The sequence below is a fragment of the Rhinolophus sinicus genome, linkage group LG04 (genome assembly GCF_036562045.2).
Source record: "Rhinolophus sinicus isolate RSC01 linkage group LG04, ASM3656204v1, whole genome shotgun sequence".
NCBI classification, from domain to species: Eukaryota; Metazoa; Chordata; class Mammalia; order Chiroptera; family Rhinolophidae; genus Rhinolophus; species Rhinolophus sinicus.
In genome coordinates, this window is record NC_133754.1 from 113,333,826 (window position 1) to 113,355,318 (window position 21,493).

Consider the following 21,493-nt stretch of genomic DNA (forward strand, 5'->3'; position numbering starts at 1 on the left):
CCCACCGTCCGACTATCTTCAGCCCCAAATGCAGCCAGGTGGGCGGACTCTCTCGGACCAGGAGGCCACCCTGGACACTGGCACGGTGGTGGACTTTAGCCCGGGCCTGGAGGCTGGTGTCACGTGAGGGTCCGGGCCGTGGGGCTCCAGGGCTGACGTGACTTGCTTGGTTAAAACTTTCTTGTATTAAGTTACTCCCGGCTTGGAAGCCGGGCTTTGGGGCATACGTGAGATTTCCTAAATCCGTCTTGCCCTCGCTCTTCCCTGCGGGGACCTACTGCGCCTTCCTGGTGGACGCTGGGGGCTTGGTCCTTTGGGCGAAGGGCTTCTGTTCGTAATGTCGAGGGATCCCGAACGACCCAGGGCCGCGGCTTCGGAGCCGGAGAGAAGAGCAGCCGAAGCTCCCACAAGAGCTAGGTACTTACATTTTGGTTTTCGTCCTTGTGCTTCAAATTTGGGTCATTCTTTGCTTTCAGAGAAGAAAGTGTTCCAGGGACAGATGTCAGTGTAGTTCTCCCCATCATTAAACTTAGGTGACGTTATCTGAGAGTGCGGAGCAAGACATGTCGATTTAGGACAGTATCGCCCAGCGGGCCCTCCGGAATTGATAGTGGCGTTTGGGGACTTGCCTTTGAAAAGCCTTGGGAAGGTGTCACCGCCCTTGCTGTGAGGGGAGGTGGGAGCTCGGGGCCCTGCTGGCCACAGGACTGCGCTCTGCTTGGAAGGAACGGGGGAGACGTTCGCCAGATACAGCTTCTTGCAAAAAAATGATGATAACCGTTTTATGGGGTAGTGCTACTGATTTGATTTCCAAAAGGGGAAATAATGGTCATTATAAAAATAGCGTGAACAAATAGTATTGGAATCAATGAGAAACGGCATCCGCAATGTTGGTGAGGACTTAAGTGAAGATACTCTCAGGACAACATGTGGTTTTATCTTAAGCCTTGCTCTCTACCTTTCAATTTAAAGCAAAATTGCAGGTTTGATAATAGCTTCATCGGCAGTGGCTTTTTGCTTTTAAAGATAAATGCTGAAATAAGCCGGTGTCAGCGATGAGGCTAATAACGTCATGGGTGCTTGGCTATTGGATGTAGACTTTTACAAGAACATTTTGGTATATTTTGTAAAATTTACTTTTGTCTGCCTCTGCAGAATATGTATTATGTTTATTTTTATTATCTGAAGGTAGCTAGATGATGGATTTTTCAAACTGAAAACTTGTTTTTTAAAGAATTATATTGAATGATTTTAATGTTCTTATATTTTGAAAACATGCATAATAAATCTTATAAATGTTAAGGGAGGTATGCTGTCTTGTACATAGAGATTGATTTTAAAGCCATTTAAAAATGTAGATTTTGACTCAGGAATTTTGGAAGGATAAGCTTTTGGGCAATATTGTATCTCCTGTGAAGAAACTTTCTCCCTATGTTCTCACGTGCTCATGTTTATTTCATCTGCAGAACAAGTGTTTGGGAGTCCTTTCTATATTTTTATTTCCCAGGTACCTGGTTTTATTAGTTTAAGCATTTAAGAATGTCGTCTTATTTTCAGGGATGTAAAGTTTTTAACGAGGTAAACACATTAACGTTTGAAAATGTTTGCACTTGATTTTAATTGTTTTGTACTTTTAACTTGAAACTAGTTGATTTTCATGTTAAAAAATAGTAACTTTTAAAATGGTTACCACAGTGAAACTCTGTAAATTGTGAGAGGCAAACTTAGCTGCTTAAACAAAAATAGCATTTTGTAACAAACTAAGGTACTGAATTAGTTTTCCATAAAGTGAACAGTTAAGATTTCTTGCACTTTAAAATGGGAGACATTTTAGAGCATACCCTAGTAAATGCATGCAGTGGAACTAAAAACTGTACTTTCCCAAAATTTTGAAAAAATTAAAATCTGTATTTGTAAAAAATATAATGAAAAGGGAAGATATATGAGTCATATAACCTATTGTATGCAACATTTTTGTGTAGTGGTTTTTATTTTTCTACTCCATTTAATAGTTCATTGCCTGTTTTTGTTTTTGTTTTTTAATCTTTCACATAAACTTAACTTCTAAGTTGTTCAGTAATTCTTCTAAAATGGATACAGATTGCTTTAAAGATCAAACCAGTACTGGAAAAGTATAAAAAGCCTTTTTTGTTTTTTGGCATTTTGTTGTATTTTTCTCAGCACGTATTTACAGTTACAATTTTACTCATTTTGAAGATTCCACTGTACATTTAAAATTAGAATGAAGCATTTAATATTCAGAACCATGAATGGACTGTTACAGTTTTCTAAGGAAAGCAGGCCATTTCCTTAGAAACCTTCCCTTTCATTTATTCCCAGTGAATAAATTTCCCCAGAATCCTGGAAATAGTTATTATAGTTGATAGTTGGCAATTTTGTTGTTGGAATCTGCTCTGGTGACTTTTATCTACTGGGATTGCTGTAAGAATGGAAACGACTGGTCTCTGGTGTGCTGTTGGAATGTTCTGGTTGTTTCTGGTGTCTTTGTACCCTGGTAACTGAATTCTGGCATTTGATGTTTTCCCCTTCGGATGGGCAAGTAGCCATTCAACTGATATTAGTGTGAAAAATTAGCAACTTCCATCAGTACTAAAAATTATGCAGATTGTTTACTAAAAAGAGTATAGTTTTCTGGGTAGTTTGTTTTCCTTTTATTCACGTAGTCTATGAACTGTAAGATGACAACCCTCCCACATCTCTGTACAGCTTGTTCATTTCGACCAGGTGATCCAGAAACATTTGTTCTGCAGGAGGGAGCAAACTTTCAAGTTTGATATTCATTTTTTTGAAACGGGGGTTTTCTTTTTTTCTTTATTGTAGCCAGCGTGGTCTGGCGTTTTTCCACAAAAATGCTGATATCCTTGTGAAATGGCACGTACCCTAGAGGTTAAACTTTTAAAAAAATTTAAGTACAATGTGCAGTGAGAGAAAGTCTCCACATTCTGTAAATTAGAGGAAAAATTGCTACAGCTATGATTGCCTTTGTTCTCAAAGCCATTTGAATTGCAGGCTGTGTTGGGACTGGTTCGTACATTGTTTAACTGCTGAGACTAAAACTTCTAATTAGAGTAATTACTGGGTGGGAGCTGACGGGCGGGGCGGGGTGGGGGCCAGGGGTGTGGCTGGGAAGGGAAGGGGCGCCGCGCGGTGGGAACCCGGCCCGGCGCGCGGGGCAGGGCGGGGCGGGGCGGAGCGGCGCGGGCGGGGCGGGGCGGGGCGCGGCGCGGCGGCCTCTGCGGGGATTGGCCGGGAGGAAGAGGCGGCGCGCGGGCGGCCGCGGGACTTAGCAGCCGGCGCCCGGGACCGATCCCGAGGGCTCCAGGCTCCGGTCCGCGCCCCACGGGAGCCTCAGTAAGTAAGCCGCTTTCCTCCCTCCAGGTCGGGCCCGCCCGCCGCTGCCCGGCCTGTCTGACAGCTGCGGGGCCCGAGGCCGTCAGCTGGTGTTAGTTAGGAGAATGAGGGTGGTTTCTTCTCCGTCTACCAAAACCCCTTCTCATTTTCCTCCTTTTAACCTCAATCTTTCCACCAAATGAGCTTTAGCAGGAAAGAAAGCCAAGTTTGGTTCACTATTACTCGTTCTGCTTCATCATCCTGTTGCATTCGCCCCAGCTAACAGCCCCTTCTGTGGCGTTGGCGTCCCCACTACCTTGGTGACAGCCTTTGACGGGAGGGGGAGTGATAGTCGCCTTCAGCATTACCTAGGGTGCGTCGGACGCGCTGCTTGTTGCCTTGTTCTCGCGCTTTTGTACTACTTGCTGTAAACAAAACTTTCAATGTGGATTCAAGGGCGTGGGCATCGGTACTGCAAAGTTTTTTTGTGTTATATTTACCAAGCCTTCAAGGAAAAAAGCCAGGTAAACAAATACATTCTGATGCGGTCAAGAAAGTTCATTTAAAGGGCACATACGGCTGGAAAAGAGTAACAAAAATGACTGCTTCAGGCTGGAGCCTTTAGAAATGTTCTACAGGTTAACTTTAATCCCTGTTCTGCTCTTTCTTCTTCTGTCAAGGGCTGTGTGTTGACCTAAAGGGGTTTTTGGTCTTTGGTCTAAATTCCTACGTAGCAAACAATATTTGTAGCAAACAATCTTTGAGGGAAACGGGGCCCTAATACAGGACAGCTAAGCACCGACAAGAAAAGAAGCTGCCTTTTAAACTGGGACTCTAAAGGGAAGTTTGGGTTGTGCTGGAGGGAGCAGCCTGTTCATTTTTTGTCTCAACTGTTATTGTAAAGGTCTGAGATGGGACCCTACAAGGTGAAATCAGCAGAAAAGTGGTTCTCAACCTGTGAGGTTGCGTTTAGTAGTTTTAAAATCTGTGTGTCCACCTTTCCTTTGGGGGAAATCTGGTATTACTGGTTGTTCAAGTTAATTTGTTTTAAATAAGTCAAGCCTTACTTTGGGATAGGAGGTATAGACTGGTATGCTGTAACTTTGATGTGTTAAAAGCAAAGTAGCAGACATTCTGTTAACGTGGAGAGTAAACATTATTTTTTAAAGTTTTTTTTGTTTGTTTTAATTATATCAGAAATGTTTCTAAAAAGCTGTAAGAAAACTGTTTCATTGCTACTGCTTTGGTTTTTTAAGATAAATTCCCAGTTAATTTATACAGATAAATTAAGCTGGAGGGAAAGTTTGGTTTTCCATAGACTGATTATTTCCTGTTAAAGTTGAATAAACAATAAAAACTTAGAAATCCAGACACATTTCCTATAATTTCTGAAAGTTCTGTGCTGTTGAAAAATACCAATAAAATAATACTGAATTTTTCTCACATGAGCACATTATACATACACAAAGGCAGATATAAAAAGAATAGAGATGTTAAAACTTGACTCTTAATTTTTATGAAATTTCTCTAGGAGTCCATTATGAATAACAGTAAACTCCCAAGCATCGGGATTTTAGATTGCTACTCGAAAACACATCTTAGGTTTAATCCTAGTCGTGCCAACACCTATGAAAAGGGTGTAGGTAAGTCTCAGGCATTCTAGGATTTTAAATCCATGGTGAGCAGTTTTAGGATTTTAGATCCATGGTTAAAAAGGATGTGTTTTGCTTCTTTGAAGACTTACTTCTGTTGATTGACCTTCAAGTACTTGAATTCACATGGGAAAATATTCCGTGGCAGCAAACAAGGCCGCATTTCAGGTTTCCTGCTCCTGGGTCAGCTTCAGGCTGCTCTGGGACCATGAGTCCAAGCTGGAGCTCACAGTAAAAGAAAGATTATAACGTCTGAACTCTCACAGCCGTCAAGTGGACATTTTGCCCTACAAGAACATTGTTCTAACACTGTTTGAGTCTACTTGTTTAGTTGGAGGTGGTTCCTATTGTGATAGGAAGTACATTAATTTACGAATTATTCAGCCATATTTGTACATAGCATGCAACATGGGGTAAACAGACATGGCATCATTGATGTATTGTGTTTCTCAATCACCTGTTTGACCTTCTCACGTGATATGCATCCACAAGACAGCCATTTCTCTCCGTGCAGAATGCTGGCCCACTCAAAACTTTCATTCCCTTCAGATGAGCTGGTATTGAGGTGGAAGAGAGAGAAAAGGAGAAAAAAATAAAGTAAACATTTCTTGGAAGTATGTGAAACTTGATTTCTTCCTTTCTTTCCTGTAGTCCTGAAGTTAAGTCTGTATCTTTTTCAAGAATGCAAATTTCTGTGTTGAAGTGACACTTAAGTTAATCCTTTGCTCTGTTCCTCATAAAGTTTTCAAAGTTAATCCAGGATATAAAATGTCTGGACTAGAATCCAAAAGTGTACAGGATTTGGGTGAAGTCCGATTCCTGTGCTTTCTATACATTAAATCATTCTGTGAAAAAACAGACATTGGATAGTAAATTGTACAGTACTCTCAACACATTTTTATCAAATAGAAACAACTTTATTCCTTTATTTTTCCAGTAATAATTCATGGAGATTGACTCCTCACCCTCTTCCACCTCACCCCCTCACCTCCCCACACAATTCCTCTTTAGTTGTGGTTGGCTATACATATATTTAAGGATATGTTTCTTTGTCAACTTTATGACAGAAACCACAACAAATTATGGACATGTGGCTAAAGTTTATGCTTAGTTTGGATTTGGTAGAAAATACAGAAAGGATATTAGAAAATAAAATTAACCAAAAAGATATTTATGTTGTTTTGACTATGAAGAAGAAAGAGCAGGAACTAGGAGTAATGGAATGTTAGTATTTTAGACCAGCGTAAATACCCAAGAGTGAAATTTGTTTGTAAATTATGTTCTCCGCTTAAAAATACGCTGAGTGTATGTGTGTGTCCATGCCTGAGGCGTTTGTCTAAACTGAGGGCCAAAGTGCTTGACTTGGTTTCTCCCTCCTCCTGTTTCTTGGTTTTTTTCCTCACCTTGCAACTCTCCTTAATATCATTGTGTCCAAATGCTCTTAAATTTGATAAAAAATTTTTATCTGTTAAATTTGATTAAAATTTTTTTAAATGTCTGTAATGACAAGTTTGAACAAGGAGACTGGAAAGCAAAGGGACAGATCTCTCTTAGAGTTACTATTGAATTTTTGCACTTAGAGCAGAATGGGTTCTTACTAGTCCTCATACAGTCTAACTTATTTATTAGCATTTTAAAAACATTGCAGAGCCATCATTTCATTGATTAGTCGATTGCAGTTGAAGAGACGTTTCAGTTATTTTACCATCAGCTTTTAAAATAATCATTTACCACATCTATTGTTAACACAGGATGTTTATAAAACTTTTAAAGTTGATATATTTGAATGTGTGTATATTTTGGATTTGTTCTGGTTTCCAAGTGAGAATCACTTCTGGCCTGGATTTTCATGTGTAACTATATAAATTTTATTTTAATAGATTTATTTAAATCACCAAACTGTTGATTGACAGCTGTCTTGCAGTCATTTTTATTGTGTTACGCCATCTACTATATTGGACATTAAGTCCTTTATTTAAATTTGATAAATATGTGTGAGTGTCAGGCATGGTGTAGATACCACATGAAATGAGCAAGCTCGGGTCCCATTCTTCAAGGAGTTGCCTTAAAAATGTGCATTCTTTTTATAGAGATTAAAATATAGTTTTGTTTGAACTCAGTTATTCTTTGTTTAAACTTGAAATAGGATTCTGTTTTCGTCCATAAGATTCTGAAGAGCATATTTTCAGCAAGAGCTGTGTTTTTTTTTCCCCCCCATTTGCTAATCACTTGTAATTTACAGGAAAATCTTATGTTTTCAGACTGAGTATTTCTAAGGTTCGGATCCCTGTGTTCCTGGGGCTGTATGTTACAATTAATCTAATGTTGACACAGTTGTTTACTAAAAGTGTTAGGTTTGTAATAAATAATCCCACACAGACTATCTGATTTTGACATAGTGGGGGTAATACAGAAAGTTAGGGAAAAAATTTGAGTTTGAATGAAACTACAGTTACTGTTTTTTCCTTTGGAAAAAATTCTAAAAATACTTTATTGTTCATTTATATTGGAAATGATAACATAAAAGTCTGAGCATGTGACTGTTTGATACAGTGCTTCATATACATTTGCAAAGCATTTGGAAAATGTAAAATCCTTCCAATATTTGTGCATTGCTCACCCAGAACTTAAGTCTTATATTCAATAATATTAGCATTCATCTCTGTAGAAGTATTGAAATTAGAACTGTTGAGATCTGTGTTATTCTCAAATGTTGTTATGACTAAGAATAGAGAGCCACTCGTAGGTTTCATACTAGTGCTAGGGGGTCTGCCTGTCGCTAACTGGACCTGCTTTAACAGAAGCCCCTGGTTTCTGTTCAACATCTCGCTAGAGCATGTGCTTTAATCATTTACGAATTTCAGTGCTCGTAGATTAGATTGCAGTATTGAATTTCTTCATAAAGTAGATCTTCTCTCCATTAAGTAAATTTTGGGAAATATTTTTAACATGATTTCAGGAAAATAGTTCAACGTGAGCTGGAGGCAGAAAAGAAAAATGAAAAAAGGAAAAGACCAGGCAGCTCATGTAGGTTACTCAGAGAAAGAGCTAACTCAAAGAGTTACTTAATTTTTTTTCATATATTTTTGGGAAGTTATTTACATGAATTCAAACATATCCTACATTCTGTTCTTAACTTTGTCTTAATAACATTTCTTGCCATCTTACCATATTACAGAAACAGTTCCATCTCATTCTTTTAAATAGTTGCATAGTTTTCCATTGTGTGTGGTTATATACCACTAGCCCTAATTTTTGACACACAAAGCCAGCTGACAATTTCATAATAAAGTTATATTATGTACCTTACTTAGGAGGTCATAAATTAGTATGTAACTAGAAATTTGAGTTAGAAAATACCACTATAAATTAGGAACTCAGGTTCATAAAATGTATATACTCATTCAAGATAAATACATCAGTTGTTAAACACAATATTGTTAACTTAGGTAAGAGCATTAATTCTAAGGAAGTGAAAATTCTTTACATTTTTATGAAATTTTTTTTTTTAAAAACTGCAAATAACAAGAAAAGTTTAAAGTAATCTCTGATACTTTCAAGTGTCCCAAATTCTTTAGAAAGCCTGAAGGAAGTCCTGCATTAAGCCTGCCATTGTTGTCATGGCCGGGTGGATGGGCTGAATCACGTAGGAATTTATAGTTTCTTCTACCTGACTGATGATTTTCTTGAGAAGCATAAAATTCAGATCAGGAATGGTCTGCATTTGGCCCCTTTGGTTATTGGTCTGGCAGATTCCTGGGAAGGGGAGGCAAACAGCAAGATGATCCAAGCCTCTCTTGTAAAATACTTGCGAATTTTCACTTTGAATGTTTACAAATATTTATTTTCCAAAATGTGTAATATAAACCATTTGTGTATACATGGTCATAAGAGATCCAGTTTCCAAGAGGATCCCATTTTATGTAGTTTAAATAATATGCTTTGTGTCAGATTGCATATAGTTTGGGTAATACTTTTATAAAAGTTGAGGAAATGTCAGCACATGAAAATTTGACCCTTATGTGCTGGAAATTTGAGAACAATTTATACCAATAAATTATTTCAGATAGTATTTGCTAATGATGGTGTCTGTTTTGGTTATTGTGGTGTCATTTTTGGAAGCACCATGAGAAAACCATGGCTCAGAAGTATAGTAGTCATTTTCAACTGTGGCTGTTAGAATCATTTCCCAAAAAAACATAGTAAATATGCTTTTTTCTTAAATATGGTTTTCTATGTGAAATGAATTATATGAATAATTGCTTCTGCTTGAATTTTCTTTCTCAAATTTGACTGCAGCCATACTCCTTAAAGAATGTTTGATAATCAAAAATAACTAATTCTGCTGGACAAATATATGCTTCTTGATTGTTTTATTTTGAAGAAAATTATTTTCACTTTTCATTATTTTCTTTGATGACTTTCATTTCCTGGCAAATCAAATCTGTGTCCCCAAAATAATGTGAACTACAGACTTTTACATTTAAATTTGGCAATTCTTTAAAATGTGTTAAGGTTTTGCTTAAACCTATAAAGGATGGTTTTTCTTTTGTAAGTTTTGTTGTCAGTAGCAATTGTTTTGGGTAGCAATTTCAACCAAGCAATTCTGGTTTTCCTCTGTACAAGTTACTAGTTTAGACTAAAAATATTTTAATTATTATCGTGATATTCTGGTTGACAGCAGCTCATGGGCAGACTCTTGCTTATGTACAAATTATTAAATAGTTCATTTTTGATACTTGAGAACATTTATCAATAAGAAAGTGACAGATGAAAGAAGATTATATGCTAACAGTGATGTGAAGAGCGGGCCCTTGCCAGGGTTGGGGCTAGGCGAGGTCAGCCAGAACGCCCGGGTACTGATCCACTGAGGATTTTGTAGGGTTTTAAGGAAGAACTCTCTTGTTTTGAGGAACTTTGTCAATTGTATCTTAATTTTACACTGTTTTCAAAAATCATCATGAAAATTTATACAATTAGAGATTCTTACTTATTTTGGTTCGAGCAGCGTCTGAAAGATGACCTGGTTCAAAGTTCTGTCTTGTCCTGTAGTCAGCGTTCCCTTCCTGTCACACCTGTGAGAGGACCGATTGCTCTCACACCTGTGCTCTGTCGAGGCACCTGAGGCTGCAGTGTGGTTAGGTGTTTTCTGGGAAGAGTTGGAAGGAGTTTGTTAGTCTTACAAAAAAGACATTTTATATCTGTGGGATTACCTTTTTAATCCAGGAGGCAAAGGAGGACTGCTTGTGTTGTGCCCCAAATGCCAGAAAGCCTTCTACATGTGACTTTCAAAGGGCAGCCGTGGCAAGTCTGGTTTGGACCCTGCTTGTGTTGAATTTCAGCCAGCAAGTCTCCAGCATACAGGAGAATTCAAGATTTTCTCCCTCCCCCATTCTTCTGTTTTTGTTCAGTGTAAACAGTTCCTGCCGTAGAAACATAGACAAATATAGCAGAGAATGCTTTTCTGGAAGAAGAATGCTCCCTAAGCATTTTTTAACCATTTTTGGGAAGAATTGATCTTTCTGTGTATTTTAGACAGACTGAAAGAGAGGGGGGAGACTGCTGCTGTAAATTGAAGTGACATCATATGTATTGCCCCCATTGATCCGCTTTTAGTCTCCAGCCAGGATAAAAGGAAATGGCATCAGGGAGGAAGCATGCTTCATTTAGGCACAGATCCCAGAGTGATAATGGGGTAATAATAGAACTCACGCCACTGTCAGTCGGTGGCTGCATTAGTCCGGGGCTCCTTCCCGGTCCCTGGGTCCCTGCGGCTGCAGCGCGCCCGCTGGGCCAGGAGGGGAGGTGCTGTCCCTTGCGTTTTGGAGGTGCAGGCAGTGGGGCTCGGATGTTCGCGTGCACCGGAGTCCTTGCGTTGGGGCCTGCCTGTGGAAGGTCAGTAGTGAGACGTGTCGGTGACATTTTCTATAGGAGGCAAGCTGGCCTTTTCTGCGTCCCGCTAACGGAAGAAATGGTGGCGGGCCTCAGTTGCATGGGTGGTCCTTCTGGGAGCCAGGAGTGAGTGATGTCCCCCGTGACAGCAGTAGGAGGCTTCTGGAAGAGTCAGGGTTTGTTTTCTTTGTGCTGCTTGTAGACTGGAAGGGTGGGTATGGAAAATTAATATTTTCTTTCCAAGAGTCGGTGTAGAAACTCTAAAATCGTTCAAAGTTGTGTGGCTTGCCTCAGCTCTTAAGATCACTGGGGAAAATACCAGGTAGATTTTCTTTGTACATTTCTGGTTAATTAGCAACTATGGAATCCTCTCTGTTTAGAGCAAGAATACAGACCTCTGAATCCTTAACAAATAGCATTTGTATTGACTGACCTCCTTTTAGCATTTTGGTTTCTGTATCCGAGTACGTTTTTCAGTGCTGTGAGTTCTCTATTTCAAGTACCCACATGACATTGGCTCCCCATAGCCTTATTTTGTTGAAGTTTCTGAGGCAGATGCATTTGAAAAATACCAAACTGGTTTCCATATGGAAAAAACAATCCCATCCTGAATTCCGTGTTTGTACGAAGTAAAGGACTTTCTATTCCTGTCACTGTCGAACCGTGGCTGTGAGACCCTCAGTGGTAAAGGCCGGATCTTACCCTGTTCAAAGGAGCTGCTTTCTCAGGACATAATGCTCTGAAACATGTACTTTATTTTTCTTAATCACTCCATGGTGTGACTAAAGCCATGTTTGTCTCTCAGTGCCGCTGTATTAAAACACAGTTGGCCTAGAAGTCATGTGAAATTTAATTTGATTTCCATGTAGGTGGGAGTGGAATGACCCACACAATATTTCCCATTGCCACCGTGCCAGCTGCCAGGGTGAGCCTGCCTCTGAGCACATGTGGACGGTAGCTCTGTCAGTTGCTTTGCAAACTTCTGGTTTATGGCATAGTACTTCTTTTTATCATAAGGTGGCTTTACTGGGAGTAAATGTTTATTTTACAAAGAGAAATGTACTGTATTAAAGCGAGCTACTTAACCACATTTTTGCTTTAATATCCTCTTTTCATGGTCTTTAATCTCATGTAAAAATTATATGATGTTTACTTACTCATTTGTGAATGAAAGATAGTTTTATTCTCTATGTACTAAAATAGTTTGACCACTGATTTTTCTCTGCTTTTCTCATTGTTTCGAAACCACATTTGCCCCCAGCGAATTAGAAGCCTTCGAGTTGAAAGGCAGGTGGCCTCAGATTGTTGACTAAGTCACTCGTACAAGCCGTTCTGGAGAGTGGGCCCAGCAGCACCGGAGCAGACGCCTTCCCGGCTCTGTGGCGGGCCTGGGTGTGTCCTGGCCTGTGGGAACACGCTGGCTCTTGCAGCACTGCCGGCACCACCGTGCCGTGGAGGGCGACGTGGAGGGCTGCGTGCGTGCCAGCTCTTTACCAGTCTCCAGTTAGAGCAAATTAAACTTATTAAAGAATCACCAAGATTCAACTCCTTCCGTTCCATCTCAGCTGTTTATCTTTAGTCAGGGGGCTTAGCTTTAAATATTTTTTCCATTGTGTGAAATTAGGAGAGGACAGAAACTTTTAGTGATCTTTTTTTCTGTTCTGTTTCTGTGTGCAGATACATGAACTTTCTGCTTAGAGAAAGTTACAAGAGATAATGAAACTATGGATTCAGATATTTGGTCAATTCACATGTTAGTAATTCTTCGGTTTTAAACTGGAGTTGTGTTTATTGGTAAAATTCAGCTGGGGTAAGTGAGGACCAAGCTACTCTTCTTCCTCAATGGTTTCTTTCCTCCATGGGACTCTCTAGTTTAAACCATATCCCAAATGGGAGTTCTAACAATAGGCCTCTTTGTACGCGTAGGCACATAATAGGGAGATGCTTTTCTTTCTACTCTTTCCTTCCCTGTAATTCTGCAAATTGCCCAGGCTGGTTCCTGCTATATTCAGTTAGTGAACCAGGTCCCCACCCCCAGTCCATGGGTATTCTGCACTGGCTCGGGCTGGGCCTTCTGTAAAAGCCGTCTTCCTGCGTCCAGAGTAGCCTCAGCATTTGAGCTGTTGCTGCCCTGGGCTTGGCTGCTGGCTGGGTTTGAGAATGCCCCTGGGGGTGCAGGGCTGGGTGGCCACTCTGACTCAGTCTGGGGCCCTTCCCTCTCAAGTCCCCATAGAGGTAGTTAGACTGTTGCTTCATGGGCACCCAGGCCAGGCTACCTTGGGTGGGGGTCGTTTGCAGCACACTTTGGAAAGAGATGGGGTGCATAGGGAGAGACCATGGTGAGGGAGGAAGGGCAGGTCTGTGAAGAGGGGTCACGTGCAGGAGGACAATTGGGAAGTGACCTTAGGGGACTGAAGGATGCACTCAGGGTTGGGCTGATGACTTAACCGCCACCAGTGAAGGGCCCCTCCTGGATGGAACTCAGGGAACGAAGATCCAGAGAGGGAGGTGAGGCTGCAGGTGAGATGGACAGGAAGGAGGGCCAGGGAGCCGGGGTGCTGGTCGAGCTGCCGCGCCTGAGGGGGTAGAACACCCCACCAGCGAAGGCCTCCTGGTGTCACCCGGTGAGGAGGCTCTCCAGAGGCTGGTTCCTGTTTTATAGAACAGCAGATTTCTTTTACTATCATAAAAGTAGCCTCATGTGTCTAACTACAGAAAAGGGAAAACTGGCATTTTTGTTCCTGTTTGTTAGGATGTAATTTGATATCCTTACAGCATCTTACAGGCACGTGACTTCTGATGAGAGGAAATGAAGTGTTAGTCATTCTGAGGCCTGTGGAGAGCCTCACGGGTCAGTGCTGGCTTAGCCCTGTTTCGGCTGAAGGCACCTCGGTTCTCCTGCCAGCCTGAGAGGAGTCACAACTCCTCGCTTAGGTGCATGGAGGCCGTTATGAAATAAAACTGCCCAAGAATCAAGGGATGTGTATGTGTCTGTGTGTAGGCAAGTGGGTGTTTTCTTAGAGTTTAGAAGGGCGAGGTGAGGAAATAGAAGAAGTGCACACTTGGTGGAATTATGTGGTGAGTGTTTTGCATGCAATCCACCCGATTTTCCTCCACGTGCATTTTGGGAAAGTGGGGGTGGGGGGCAGGCAGAGTGCACATGTGGGGGCAGAAAGGTAAAGAGAGGCAGAGAGAACCCACAGATTTTTAAAATTTCTTTGAGAATAACAGAAAGTAGAGATTAAAATCCAACTGTTCTGAATATTCTGTTGGCCTGGTATTGACTCGTAGACTCGCAAATCTGGGTTTGTTGACAGGGATTGTCTGGGCATAAGTAGGGATGAAGAAAAGCTAAATGCAGAGAGTAGTAGAATTCATAGCACTAATTTTAAAACCTTGATTTTAGAATAAATGTTTTCCAGTTCCTACAAGGTGCATCTGAAATGTGCTTGCCTCTCCATTTGTGGTTTATGTGAGTGCTGTCTGGCTCGGGCTGCTCTAGGCTCTGGGACACTGGTATGTAAGACGGAGATTTTCAGTTCTTGGATTTCACAAGTGTCGTTTATAAAATAGTTTTTATTATTTTTGTACTATGTAAAAACAACCTCCTCTCTTTGTCTTTAACTGGTAACCCCATTTTTTACCTGTCCTATATGAAAACGAAGGAATACTATATCAGTGGCCGTGTGTGTGTGTGTGTGTGTGTGTGTGTAATCATGTGTACCACATTCTTTGACTTTTTTAGTGGAATAATAAACTTACAACTTTTGTAATGGAGGGATTGTAAGACATGTTCTTGTTTCATTACATGCTCTTGATTTTTTGGTGTTCATTTGCAAGGGTCAGGTGGTAAAGGAAATCTGAAAGCGACTTCTCATTTCTGTTAAACTTCCATGTGTTTGCCTAAGGTCACATGGTTTCTCAAATCTTTGTCTAAGCTAAATGGCATTGTTTGGTACATGTGTGCTGTAAAAGGATCTAATAAATCAGAATGTTAAGATAAGTACAGTTTTTATCATTTCACGGGATATACGGAGGGTGCCAAAATGTATACACATTTTAAAAAAGGAAAAACCTGTATTAAAATTGTAATAATATATACTGATAACAAAAGATGAATATAAGTCATGTGTATATATATTTTTGGCATAAATATATACCCCCGGTATATATTTAACAGACATATGTTCAATCATCACATTGTACAACCTTAAAAAAGAAAAAAGATAAACACAGTTTTGATCTGGTCTGAATAGAGAGCTGACGCGACAAGCCATGGAGAATCGGCTAATCAGGCCCCAGAATGCGTGACTTTGGGGACAGAGTGTAAACCCTGAGAGTTACCACAGTCAGGTTTACAGTCTTCCCAGGTTTCAGACGCCACTGAAGTACCCAGGTTACTGTCTTTGTTCTGAATATTTGGGTTTAATGTCTTGTGAGCTGAATGGCATTTTCACTGGCTGTTTGGTTTTGCCTTCAGCTTCTTCCAGACCAGCTGGTCCTGCTTCTGGAGCATCTCTTGGAGCAGAAGACCCTGAACCCCAGAACTCTGCAAAGGCTTGAAAGGACATACCAGCTCCCCCAGCAGGATGCAGAGGTAAGTCAGGACCACCCACCCTTGAAGTTCAAACAGTGGGGCCCTCGCTATTGTGAAGAGCCATGGAGGGCCCATTGCATCCCAGACTGTTGAAACCGCTATATCATGAGCAGCGCCCATGTGTGTGCTCAGGAGTGAAGAGCAAGTACTTCCAGCGAAGTGTAAACTGCTTCCCTGGTCGTGTTCAACCCAGCAGACGCCCCGATCTGGTTATTACTGGGGTATTTTGAGGTCCTAGATTTTTCCCTCTTCTTAAATCACAAGGGCAGCCGTAAGTCTCCTAAAGGAATGAGCAGGCTGGGTGGAGTGCTTCTGAATTGTAAACGCGGGCGGGTCATCTTGTGTGCGGTGGTGGCGTCCTCGCGCTTCAAGGAAACTTGGTTCAGATGTGCCAGAGCCTGTTGGTTGCATTCAGTTAGGACAGAAAAGGAGCCGTGTGGAAAGGAAATGAAAGCTAAATCTAACAGCCGTGGTTGGAAAAGCAAAATTGGATGCTTGTGGGAAAGCAATATCTTTTAGTTTATTGTAAAGAATGTGCTGTGAATCCTAAGAGGAGTTCCAGGGTTTTTTATATCTGTGTATATAAATAGATAATAAATATTTATTGTAGTTAGTCATCTTAAGTAAAAAAACAAGCACACGGTCAAAAAAGAGAAAAGCTCTTTCATATAAAACTGCTCAAGTCAAGTAAGCTTGGTTTGTGTTCAGTTGAAAGTAACTGAACATTAAAAACTGCAGTTCAGTATGGCAGGCACTAGTAACACGTGGTTACTGAGCCCTTGGCTGATGGCTGTTTCCAATTGAGATGTGCTATGAGTGTGAAATGCACAGATACTGAAGACGCAGCAGAAACAACAGCACTATGTCTCACTGATAATTCCTTCGTATTGATTAAAATGTGAAAATGATACTTTGGATATGTTGGGTAAAATAAAACACTATAGAAATTAATTTCATGATCATTAAAAGGGAGTAAATGGAGAAAAGCCAACACATTATCAGATGAAAAGGTAAGATGGACATTGTTACACATTTTAAAGCCCCATACATTTGGGAGTTAATTGAAAAGCCACAGAGAAGACTTGTACAGCTTTTTCCCCACCTGAGCATAGATCAGACGTGCAACTGTTGCTGTTTATTTCAGCTCTTATATTTTTGTTTATAGGAGTTTCCAAATGCCAGCCTGTTATTTTTAATTAGTGTTTAAAAGATGTTTCTATTTATAGGCATGAGGTTAAGTTTTAATCAGAGCTGAATACCACTGAAATGCCAGGCCCCTGTGACAGGCAGGGGACAGTCAAAGGGGGGAGGATCAAAGCAGGCACCGGGCACCTGTCACTCTGAGCCCGGAATCCATGAGGTGGTGGACCCTGCTTCCCCCCCATCCTTCAGCATAAAACACACCGTGTTCTTAACTGACAGCTCAGCTTAGTTGTTCTATGTAACTTCTGCAGTCTTTGAGAGGTAGACAGGTTTTAATTGATTGCTTGTTCTGCGTCTCACAAACTATACTGTGATGCCCACAGCCAAGGCACTGTCTTCAGCCAGCTGAAGGCCTCAGGGACAGGAGTCTGGACAAGAGTTTAAAAGTATATTGGACGACTGATTGGATGGCTTCGCTCAGGCTGTGTAACTAGGGTGTCACTGTCCATGCAACTCCCAAATACCCTGCCTGGTGCTAGGGACACAGCAGTGGGCACGACAGGCCAGGGCCAGCCCTGAGGAAGTTATATTCTTCTGCAAAAACCGCTCCTAAGTAAGTGAACAAGAGACTTTCAGGTAAGAGCTACAAGGGAGGTACACAGGTGAAGCTGGGCTGGTTGTCTCTAGATGGAGTATTCAGGAAAAGCCATGCAGACAAGGTGACATTCGAGCCAGGATCTAAGGACGAGAAGGAGCTGCCAAAGCCGAGGGGCTAGGGGTGACTTCATAGAGAGGCACAGCAAGTGTCAGCGTGTGAGCTTGGTATGTGCCAGGAGAGGGGTCAGCAATCTCTTTCTCTGAAGGAACAGATAGTTAATACTTCAGGCCATTCGGTTTCTGTCACAACTAGTCACCTTTACTGTTGTAGCGTGAAAGCTGCTATAGATAGCACGTGAACGAACAGACGTGCCTGTGCGCCAGCGAAACTGGTAATAGACGCTGAAACTTGAATTTCATGTAATTATTATGTCTCAAGATAATTTGTTGTTGCTGCTGCTGTTCGTTCTTCAAACTATTTAAATACCCACACACCACCCCCAGCTCCGGGCCGATTGGGCCTGCCCCATCTGGAGGTTGTGGACGCCTGTGATGGGGTGGGCAGCGGCCAGACCATGGGGGTCCTGCGAGCCACGTGCCCCACTCAGGTTTTGTTCTAACAACGTACCCCCTTCCCCATCCTCTTGTTCTGGCATGAAGTTAGTTCCACCGACAGTTTACCGCATTGTGGTGTTTCCTGGATGTGTCACTCAAGAACCAGAAGAGCAAAAGGATTTTGGCCAACCAGGGTGTTTTCTAGAACCTTTATAGTGAAGTGTGGTTTATTGTGACACCAATGAGCAGGAATTTAGCTGCATAACCATCTGCCTCTAAGTAGCAGAACATTTCATGGAAGAATTGTTTTTGGTGGGAAAAGTCTTGAGGAGTCTGACTTTATTCTGGGTGCTTCTCCTTGATTTAAGCAAATAGGAGAGTCTCTTTCAGCCATTATCAGGGCTTTTACTTATGGAATAAACAGCAGGCATTGGAAAGCTGGCCAGAGATCCTGGCGGGGGGCAGATTGTGCAGGGAGCACCGCTGTGGGAACTGCTGTGGGGTGTTTTCCTGGTGCGGAGCAGAGCAGTGTGAGTTACGGCCCTAACACCCCCTGTTCGGGGTACTGGGACCATGCAGAAAAACGAGCACAGAGCAGGGGGTGCTCACGACTTGGGTAGGTTGGGTGGGGTATGTTCCCCATATTTCCAGGAGATATAGAAAGGCTCCCCTCACTTTTCTTTGCACTGGCGTTTTTTCCTGAGCACGTACACATGTAAAGTCGCTTCCTGAGGAGGTGAGTCTGCTCGTTCCGCAGCTCGTGTAAACTGAGTCTCCGCTGCCTGTGCCCCCGTTGCCTCGTTCACTGCAGAACTGACGTTGGCAGAGCCGGACATTCCTGCTGCCTCGAACCAGGCGTCTCAGCTGTGTGGGGAGCCTGTCCCAACGCGAATCGGGCCCACCGTGCACAAGTTGCCTTAGCTCCTTTGCCGTTATCCCCCTGTCCCTTCTCTGTGTGGGGGTGGGAGGGTGCAGTCCCACGGGGAGGTTTATTTTTAATGGTTCTCTTTGTGTAGCTCAGTCTTTGTGTTCCTTGTGTTGCTTCTGTGTTTTCGGTTTTGTTCACAGAACGTCTGGTCTGTTGGTAAGGGTTTCTGAGCGTGGTGCCTAGTCTCATGTCGCTGGCCAGCTGTTTCTGTGTCGGGGGTGGAGGTTAAACAGCCCCTCTGTCCGTGAGCCTGCGTCACGTGTGGTATGAATCCCCAGGTCTGCTCTGCGGGAAGGGATACCACGTGTTCAGAATCTCCAAGGAAAAGTGCACTGGAACAAATACCTTAAGAAGCTGGGCAGAGAAAAGCATGTCGTCCCGTGCCATTTCGAGCCTTGCTTGCCCACTCCCATTGCCAGCATCTAAAAAGTGGGGCACTGGTGAGGCAACGTTTGCATTCCGCAGCCTGGGAAGTGGCACTACCTATAGGAGTAAACCATCTTTCACATCCTGAGCCAAAGACACTGCTGACCACATGCTGGGCTTCTCTCACTGGGATGGAAAATGAGCAGAAAGGAAACTTAGTTCATAGAAATACTTTGTCTTCAGTTTTAGAACATCCTGGCTCAAATAAAGAGCCATAAGAGTTTAAAAGTATATTGGACGACTGATTCTTGGAACAAAAGATATTTTCTAAGATCCCTTTTTAAGTTATGAATTTCTTGCTCTCTTGAGCAGGTCTTACAAACTGTATAAGTAGCTGCCCCATGTGAGGTGAAGGTCTGTGGAACCTGGCTGTGTGGCCTTCCCCTCCAAGAGCCTGCAAAGCAACTTTATTTCTGCAGACTACAGTTGAGCACTTCAAAATTGGGGCCCACTTCAAAAACAGCAACTCACTGTCTTCCATGTCTCAGGTGGCAGTGGTAGCCACCTGTCACACAGGTCCCCGTGGTAGCATGCCCTACTCTGGTGCTTCAGCTGGTACGTTGCACCAGAAAATTAATCTGGGAGAGGCTGTTACCCGCATGGGTTCATCTTTCACTGTCTTTGGGCAGCACTGTTGGCTGAAAGGAAGAGGCCTCCTAGGTTAGATTGTCATGGGGAAGTGTGGGTACCATGTCGGAGCCTTCCCTCAGTCTGCCTTCAGGGGTACCACCCTTGTGGCCGGCCTTGTGTGAAGAGAACAATGACACCTGCTCCTGTGTGTGTGAGCGGCTCTTCCACGTCTTGACGATGTGAAATACTCAGGCCAACCAGCTGGTGGTATTGGCCCAGGCATTGACTTTGCAGTGAGCTGGACTTAGGTCATGGGTCCCCAGATGGCTGGTGACCACAGACAAGTCACCCACTCTCCCAGGGCCCCATTTCTCTCATCTGCACAGCAGTGCTTGGGCTAGGCTGCCAGCTTCCCAGCTTTTGACTACAGCCAACTGGCAAAAAAAGTTTCATGAAACTATCTTTACTCTTAACATTTTCTATTATTTCCTATTTCATTTTCTTAAAAAATGTGTGTTGTAACACACTAAATGGATGTTATGACATACACATGGGATTGAACCGTGATGGACAGGCAGCGTCCCAGCTCTCCTGCTTCCTCCCTGCACCTCCATCTGCTCAGGATTAAAATGGAGCCACAAACCCCTTCTTCACAGGGTTGTTAAATTGACATGAGAAAATGTCGGTGAGCATCCATGGTTTTAACGTAATTTCTGCTCGTGTAAGATTCACCATCTCTCATTTGGTGTGAAATGGTCAAGTTTTGTTATTTAGCTGATCTCTTTCTTTTGAAGAGACTGTCAGGACTGGCAGGGAGAAAGACAGAAAAGAAGTACGTCTCCCCAGCTACTAGGATCCCCTAAGCAGCTGGTCAAAGAATTCTTGTCTGGGGGCTTGTTGGGGTTTTGGAGGGGAGGGAGGGTCCTGGTCTAAATCAGTTTCCTAATCTTAGCACTACCGACGTTTCGGACTGGGTAGTTCTGTTGTGGGGCTGCCCTGTGCGGTGGGGGGTGTTTCCCCACGAGATGCCAGAGGCAGCCCCGTCCCCAACCCCTCCCAGTTTTGGCAATCCAGAATGTTTCCAGACATTGCCACAGGTCTCATGGGGGCAAAGCCATTCCAGTTAAGAACCACTGGTCTAAACCAGCAACTGATTCACAAAAGGCAGTTTTTTCATCTCATCTAATGGTGCCTGACAGTGGGTTACAACATGCAGTGGAGTCGCTAGAAAGGTGGTTAACAACACTGAGAGGCCACCCTCTGCCAGCTGTGTTCTCCCAAGGCTGCAAAGCGTGTAACCTTGGGAGAGGTGAAAACAGAATCTCTCATGGGGCAGAAAAAGAAGGAATTGCAAACTAAAGTAATAGTAGCAAGTAAATCTAAGGAAACAGATTAGTAAGTAAAGACAAACCTGTTCTACCACTAGTACCAGAGAAAGCCACACCAGCAGCTGTCTGCATTCTGCTCTGAAAAGGACACTTTCAAGGTTGATTGCAAATGGAAAAACATCAGCCTGGCAGGGCAGGCCGTTCCCCACATGCCTTTCCTCTGGCTCTGGCTGATGAGCCCTTGAAACCCATAGGAAATCGCCACCTCCCATGGTGGGTTCTACATATGCAGGGAGGGTGTAGAGCAGACCCAACAGTAAGAGAACTCACTGTTTGCCTGAAAACACCATAGCGTTTGTTTGAAGTCCAGGTTTGGAAGGTGTGATTCCAGAATTGCAATGGTCTGACAGCTCTGATGCTCATTTCTGAATTTCATTTGGACCAAAAGTATAGT

General features: G+C 42.6%; 1 protein-coding gene across 11 annotated transcripts in view; it reads left to right on the plus strand.

Annotated features, from left to right (window-relative positions):
• Nucleotides 1-21,493, plus strand: part of AOPEP (aminopeptidase O (putative)) — a 344,124-nt gene that overhangs the window by 302,812 nt on the left and 19,819 nt on the right. For 9 of the 11 annotated variants that reach the window (XR_012495671.1, XR_012495670.1, XR_012495669.1 and 6 more), the window contains one exon: nt 15,376-15,492. Coding sequence is in view for 6 of the 11 variants with exons in the window: in XM_074330241.1 (XP_074186342.1) it covers nt 15,376-15,492 (117 nt within the window). In the remaining 5 variants the exon portion in view is untranslated. Of the gene's footprint in view, nt 1-15,375; nt 15,498-21,493 lie in introns of those variants that run through there. The other 2 variants (XR_012495672.1, XM_074330242.1) reach the window with 2 other exon arrangements.